The sequence below is a fragment of the Linepithema humile genome, chromosome 4 (assembly GCF_040581485.1).
Source record: "Linepithema humile isolate Giens D197 chromosome 4, Lhum_UNIL_v1.0, whole genome shotgun sequence".
NCBI classification, from domain to species: domain Eukaryota; kingdom Metazoa; phylum Arthropoda; class Insecta; order Hymenoptera; family Formicidae; genus Linepithema; species Linepithema humile.
In genome coordinates, this window is record NC_090131.1 from 20,313,919 (window position 1) to 20,321,844 (window position 7,926).

General features: G+C 33.6%; 1 protein-coding gene across 5 annotated transcripts in view; it reads left to right on the forward strand.

Annotated features, from left to right (window-relative positions):
* grh (grainy head) overlaps positions 1–3,724 on the forward strand; it is a 118,923-nt gene extending 115,199 nt beyond the window's left edge. For 4 of the 5 annotated variants that reach the window (XM_012368139.2, XM_067354509.1, XM_012368138.2 and 1 more), the window contains one exon: positions 49–3,724. In XM_012368139.2, coding sequence (XP_012223562.1) covers positions 49–319 — 271 coding nt within the window. In that variant the 3' untranslated portion in view covers positions 320–3,724. The remainder of the gene's footprint in view (positions 1–48) is intronic. The other variant, XM_067354510.1, reaches the window with a different exon arrangement.
* Positions 3,725–7,926: the final 4,202 nt, after the last annotated feature.

The window sequence follows — 7,926 nt, forward strand, 5'->3', positions numbered from 1 at the left end:
CCACGTCGAGGAGATTTAACGATAATCCATCATCCTATCCTGTTACAGAATTACAGCGAAAATTGACGACGACATGATTCGATATTACGTTGATGAGGATCTGTTCCTATTGGAGGTGACCCATTCACGGATTAATCCAGATCCGAGCAGCGACCGTAACTCGAATAATCCGGGCTCGCCGGATGATCCCGGTGATCCTGGAGATTCATACGACGTCACCCTCATCGAGCTGCCCTCGTCGCCCCCTCATCTACCACATTCGCCCCTCGCCAATTCCACGCATGCACATACGCATGTGCATGACAACAGCAATACGTGAACTGGGTGAGGCCAGAGACGTCGACTTTTAATAACGTAAATATGTCGCGCAGGTCGAAAAGACCATCAGCGAAGACTGGTCATCCGATAAAATGGAGGATTAGTGAATATTTTACGTGAATAATAATAATTGCTAAACAAGGAATGAACAGTGAAATTTTCACGTGAAAGATTCTTGTATAGTTTAGCGAACAAACTTGTCAGGAAAGTTTATTATCCTGAGAAGAAGAAGAAGAAGAAGAAGGAAGAAGGAAGAAGGAAGAAGAAGAAGAAGAAGAAGAAGTAGCAAAACATGTGTTTTTTTAACGAAAACTATAAAGAGACTACCAGAAGAAATTAGGAGAACATTGAAGAATATCGGAGAACACGGGATTTTCGGTAGAGGATTCAGAAGAATTGACGCTCCATTATTTCAGTGTGAACTTTGAATATGGTAATTGTAGTATAATGTTGGAGACAAATCATCTCTCCGTCATACGACTTTACGGGTGTTTGTTAGGTTTTTGATGAATATTTCGTTAATGATTATACAAGATGTCCCTAAAATAACCATCTAAATATTACGCGAAATAACGTGAATTATAGAAAAACAAATATCTTAGTGACAATGATTATACGTATATATATTTATAAAAACTACAAATAATTATTCAATTCTTTTCATTTAAATTTCCTCTTGTCATGCATTCATTCTGTTCTGTTTAATTTGTTAAATCACGATTAACGTGATCTTTAGTATCTTTCACGAAATTTTTTTCAAACTTATTTATAATTTCATTACATTTCGTGCTTTTATTCCTACAAATCACTACATAAACACGTTCGCACATAATCATTTTTAACGACGGGCTGAAAAAAATTAAGTTAAAAATACTAATAAATAATTAGAAATGTTTTACTTGCATTTGTTTGAGTGATTGTTTACGTTTTGTTTAAATATATACATATAATCATGTAATTAGAACGATTTATTACAAAATAAATGGTTTAGGAACACCTTGTATATCACCTGTCTTTAAGATCGTCTTTAAACGGTCTTTTGCTCATAAATGTACGGGCTTCGACTCGATTGGAGCAAGTTGCATGTGCAAGAATGTATGCATACGTCGCTGGTCGTACCAAAAGCGACTCGTTATTCTATATTTTACTTGTTTTCGTCCGATGAACAATTTATATCGAGTTTATTAGCTTAGGAACGAAGCGGTTTATAACGAAACGTCGGCCTGCAAATTGCGAGCGCCATGTAAATCAATCAAAATTGATTTAAGAATCCTTAATATATGTAAGTACACGTATGATGTATAAGAGTATGTGTAGATGATATATAAAATACAAATTTTTTTTATTAATTCATACTTTAGCTGACGTGTAGACTCTTAATTTGTCCACATGTTTAAGAAATATGTTGCATTAGTAGTGCCGCCGGCGTTAATCCCTTATGAATTGTCATCTCGAAAACCGACGATTCGTGTCGGTTCATCGCAACGCGCATGCCGTCATTTTACGTTAAATGACCCCGATATATATGTTAGTCGATGACAAAGGCGATCGTCGCTTTCGCTGTCGCATCTCCGCGTCTCTATTTGATTTTTATTCATAAAGATTTAAATTGTTGTCGAATTTCGCGTAACAAGCTGCAAAACATATGGAAAATGAATAAAATGGATTTGAATCTCACCAGCAGCCCATAAAAAACTAATCGATACTTTCTTCTCCGTCCGCTAACGAGACTTTTATAGCTTCTTATTTACGAGCACCGATATATATATATATATATATATTTACGCGAGATATAAAACCATCGTGCGATTTCGTAATATTGCTGTCATTCGCAAATCCGATCATCACGCGCGAATAAATCCCGACTTCAAGGCGTGTTTAAAAAATCCGTATAGCCAGATCGCCTCTTTGTGCCGCATGACATGCTATGCTCGAGATAGCATCGAGAAGCCACGACTTTTTCTAAGTCTTAAGACTAATAAAAGTAATATAATCACACTGTATCTCTGTATCCATAGTATAATCTCTATAGTTCGATCTATACGTTTAATAAGATATCAATTCAATATCTCGGAACTAGATCGATCAATGTTGTTGTTTTCTTTGAAAAAAGAAAAAAATTAAGTTTATGTGGTTTTAATATAAAATTTTATATAAAATTAAAAATATCGAACATTATTTTTACTATATAAAATTTAATTTAATATATTATATTAAATATAATATAATATTAAAGTTAATATAAAAATCACATAACTTTTTTATTTACTCTCTTAATATTTTAAATAGATCAAGTAAAATATATTTTTTTTTTAATATCTAATTTTGTTAAATTATATTATAAGAGCTAATAAAAATCAAAACTCACGATAAAAAATTAATTTTTGTTGAGAACTTTATTCTAGATTTTTATTTTATGTTTTATTATAGGATATTTGTCTTTATATTGACAGTGTAGAATAAAACAAAATGTCTCTCTATGGTTTTAAAATAAAAGAAATAAAATATCACAATATATGTTCAAGTATACATATATAAATTTTTAAAAAATCTTCACAATTACATCGATTCTTCTACTTTCGAAATATTGAAGTTTCTATGAGATAAATATTCACATGACGGAAACGATTTATTAGAGCTCTAATGAGTTCACGTTGACGCGAGTCAAACGCGTGCGAAAAACCGAAAACGGTACCAGTACCAATAACCTGTGGTTATGTAGTTTGTAAGTTGAAACAATGCTAATGTGCCACCCTTCCAGTGAAAGCGATCTACTTGCCAGCTTATGTCGCACAATCGTGCAGTTATATACACACACGCGGTAGCATACGTGTATCCATATACATCACATACATAAGCAAAGAAACGAATACACACACACATATATATATACACACTCGTTATCAGTTACATTAGAGCTGTAGATTAGAACAAAACAATCACGATCACGACACTTCTCTTGTTTTATGTTAATCATGCGTGCGTCGCTACACATACATACCGATATCAAAGCAACGATCAAAAAATACGCTTGTAAAATGCATATTGAATACTATATTATTGAGTACTATATTTTGTTACAATTATTCGAGATAGCATATGGAATGATATTATTAATATTATAGATTCTATTGAATCCGTAAGACATATATATTATAATTATATTATATTATTATTTTTATTATTTTTATACATGGAAATGTGCGTGGTTGTACGAAGTGAGAATGCAATAATTTATCCGACAAAAAAAAGGCAGAAAGCACGAAAGAGGCCGAAAAAGAGAGAAGAAGAAGGAGAACGTATGAATGGATAGCTCAGAATCCCTGTGAATGAAAAGTCGAGAGAGAGAGAGAGAGAGAGAGAGAGAGAGAGAGAGAGAGAGAGAGAATGAGAGAGAAAAAAAGAACGAGAATGAAAGCAAGAGCGAGAGCGAGCATATACCACAGGTCTACAAGACCAAGATCGTTGGTTAGCTTTGATCCATGACATTTTTATTTCTTTTTTTTACGTAATCACATCCATCCTCTTTTCATCCCTATACACCTTCAATCGCCGCCGTTGCATCTCTAAATGAGACGGAAAATACGACTCATTGCGCGAACGAACGACTGTGTCATCGAGCCATTTTATTTTATAACGATATCACCCCTTTTTATTAATCTTACTATTATTAATATTGTTATTTGCGTTATGAAAACTGGATGAGTCGATGTCGTCGCGAGGAAACGCGCGCCAAAAAAAATCATGCTATCTGCCTCTCTTCGTTACCGCGAAACTCGCGGACTCGCACGCGATAGATGCGATCGCAATTTTCTCTCGCGACGATTCCTCGGTTCGTCCCGATATCGTACTTAAACAACGTGAATAACGACGTAGAATGAACTCGCGAACTTTAGATTTACTGATAGAAATAGAGGAATGTAAAAAAAGAACCTGATGCCGGTCGACATAGGTCGACGGAGTCGAGAGTGTCGTGATAAATTCGGAAGCGAGAGCTGCACAAAAGAGCATGGGATGCGAGAATGCCGAAAATACGACCGTACTTTTTTTTTATCTTGCCATCCATCAGAGATTTCACGTGATATTATATTATTACGATGTTTATTACAACAATAAATATTATATTAGTACGTTTTATAAATCGCATGCCTTATTTACTCCGCCGTTGCTATTGTTATCTTTTATATCACCGTAATCTTGTGATGGTCATAATTCTGTATATTGTTAGCGCCAAACATAAATCCGGCGAAATTACAAAAAAAAAATAAATTATATTGAAATAAAGAAAATATCTCTTACAGAATTGACAAATATATGGCAAAAGATTCTGAATATTTAAAAAAATGTTAATTATTATATATTAGATTTTAATCAAAAAAATTAAGTAAGCGATATGAGTACAATATAACGAAATAAAAGATGAAATTTCAATATTCCAAAGTGTGACAGAGAGGAAGTATAACAAGAACAAATATTTGTTCTTTTATCTTTAGATGACAGTTTGACATTGTTTATTTTCACGTTCCGATCAATATTGATATTCAGATGTATCTTTCGCATCACGATATCAATCATCTCTGTATTCACTTATGATTTGACGACGTATGATAGTAATTCGTTTACCCGGAGCCAGTATTAGCATAAACATGATTCAATGGACATGCCTTATTCCAAATACAGAGCCGCATAATACATATGCGAGATTAAAAAATCGCGATCGTATTAGCATAATATGCCAGATATCGATCCGAGTTTAAAAGCGCCTTCAACAATCCCGTCCATTCGTTGAAATCTAAAAAAGATCGCACATTAAGATACACACGCGAGTGATCAATCATTTTTAGTAGAGATTGGTAAATTTTTAGAATATATAATATGACAATAGTTCAATATTCAGCTATTTGAAAATTTGACAAAGTCAAATTGAAAGTTGAGAAAATTAATTTTAAATCAACTACAAATTTCTTTAAACAAATTATAAAAAAGTGAAGATCGATTCAGCTGCTGTATTAAATTATAGATACTTGAATTATATGGTGTAACGTAATTCTGTCTTTGCATGCGTTTTTTTATGTTTTCTACTGCAGAAAACGATACTCGAATATCGTTTTTCTCGCCGTTTCTGTTAAAAGTTGCGAACTCTTACTTTGTTTTATCTCGGCGCAGCGCCGAGAAGAGCGCGAACCCCGGGGGAAACCTGTTGGCGAGGAATTCAAAAGAAAAAAAGAGAAGAATTTCCGAGCGTGGAAACCCATAAGGAGAAATAAGGAAGATCCCAGGTGTTAGAGGAAGAACGAAGGGAGCGTACCATAAAATCAACGATGTGTTGTGGAGGATAGCCGACCGCTTTCAGAAGGATCTACGCGCATTTCACGGCTGACGTACTTTAACGAGTTGTTTCTCAGCAGACATTTCGATGAAATCGCTTATCCGAAAAAGCCTGACATGACACAACCAGTACGATTAGCACGAAACAAGCGCGTGTCGTTATCCTGCACCAGATCGGCTAACGGAACGCGACATGAATGACGTGTATTTCACTTCGACGACAGAGGAATTGTGTTTAATCCCCATTGATTATAAATCCGCTACGATAACCATCGATCAAAAGCAAGCTGCTTAATATCAATTTGCAAATATAAATTTCTTGAAAATTAAACAATCCTTTAGTAGTAAAAAATGTAGTATATAAATTTTCTAAACCACTTTACAAGAAATTCATCTCTCTCTCCGCATTATCCATTTGAATAAATTCCGGAAGAATTGTACTTCATTTAAATTTTATAAAAACGAATTTTTTATTGAAAATAATTGACACAGAAGTAAGTACTTATATTTGAAAGTACTCGTTAAAATACGTTAAGGTAAAAACTTCTTCACATTTCTCTGAAATACAGAAGCCTGATTGGTCCGCGAATAAGAGGGGAATTAATTGGTACCTAATTACACGGATGCAGCGCATTTTCTTGAACGCAAGAAGAAATAGGAAGACGAAGGGTGTAAGTGGTTACAGTGCGGCTCAGGGGGCTGTATTATTGCTAGAAGTCAGTTAGAGTGTGCAATCGTGTGAGAATCTACGACCTTGTAGAGGGACACTGACCCTCACGTGAATTACAGTTCGTTAGCATACATGTATTTCTTTGTATTGTTCGCGCGAAAGAAATGGGTTCTGATCATTCGCGTATTTTGTACAACGGATCTATGAATATGTAGCAAACAACTCTTGGCGCAATCACGAGTTGTATTTTTTCTTGGAACTTTTTTTGCACAGAACTCTCGAAAACTCTGGAGCAAAAATTACATTTGTTACTTCTTGAAAAAATAGTTTTCTTAGATAATCCTTAAGAGAATATTCTACGTTTCGAAACATATTAATCCTCGATTGATTTATTTCTCAGAAATTAATCAAATCTGTTCATCAACGAATCGTATTTTTATTATTTATTCCTGATACACAACACACGCATTCACACAGTCAAATTTGTTTTTTGAATTGACAGGTTTTGCTTACTACATTAATTCAAGATCAATGGATAAGCGCGCGCAAAAAAAATCGCAAAGATAAATCATATAAATTAATTAAATATTAATAAGCTCTATAAATGATGCAAGGCTTTCAAAACTTTCAAAACTAGATTGATGATATGTTGTGCTGTTTAATATTTCAAGATGATATTCAAGATAAATCGACAATCAATCTCCAAATATCGATATTCCATTCTAATTTTTCTAACGACACATACAATTTATCGAATTGTCAACATTACGTAAGGACAATAGTAATTTTTGTGTAAGAACAATAGAATTTAACAAGCGACGATTTTCACAAGCAACCACGCGCGAAAATTTTATAGCGTTATGAAATTTTATAGCGTTTTTATCGTCCATTATATTGTGCTTGAGAAATAATAACAGAACATATGGAAGGAAGTGAAATTTCCGTAATTTATCATCATCCATGACTGGTTTCACAAAACACTTTGTGTGGTTGCATACTTAGAAAAAAAATGAAATATATGATTTTTTTTGAAGATATCTCTAAATGAGTAAACATAAATTAATCTGATTAACATTTAAGTAAAATTTGATGTTTTTGATCTTTTTTATCTGCAAATCCAATTTTTTTTTCCTTTTTTTTTTACCTTTTCTTCCCAATGACGGTCGTTAGAAGTGCAAAAACGACTTCGTTATCTCCTGGTTAATTGCGAACAACTCTGACCCAACCGGTTTGCAAGTTTCGGGGGAAGAATCCGACAAGACCCAGAAATTTTACTATAGTACAAAGTTGTTGAAAAAAAAATTTATGTCTAACATATATCTTAAATATTGCATGTACATCTCTCGTTGGGCATGCTTATAATAATTGGATCAATGACTCAAATATTGAACTCCTATTTACGTTGATACAATTTAGACAAAAAAATTTGCTGGAGAATATATACATAATAGTGAAAAAAATTTCAGAAGTATTATTTGTATTACGGGAAACATATATTATCAAATTTACCACATCAGTAGTAAAAGACGCTCTCACCAGCCCCGAAAGAATCTCGTCCGCATTTTCTGGAAATTTTCTATCAATAATGAAACATGACGCAATTTGACAGA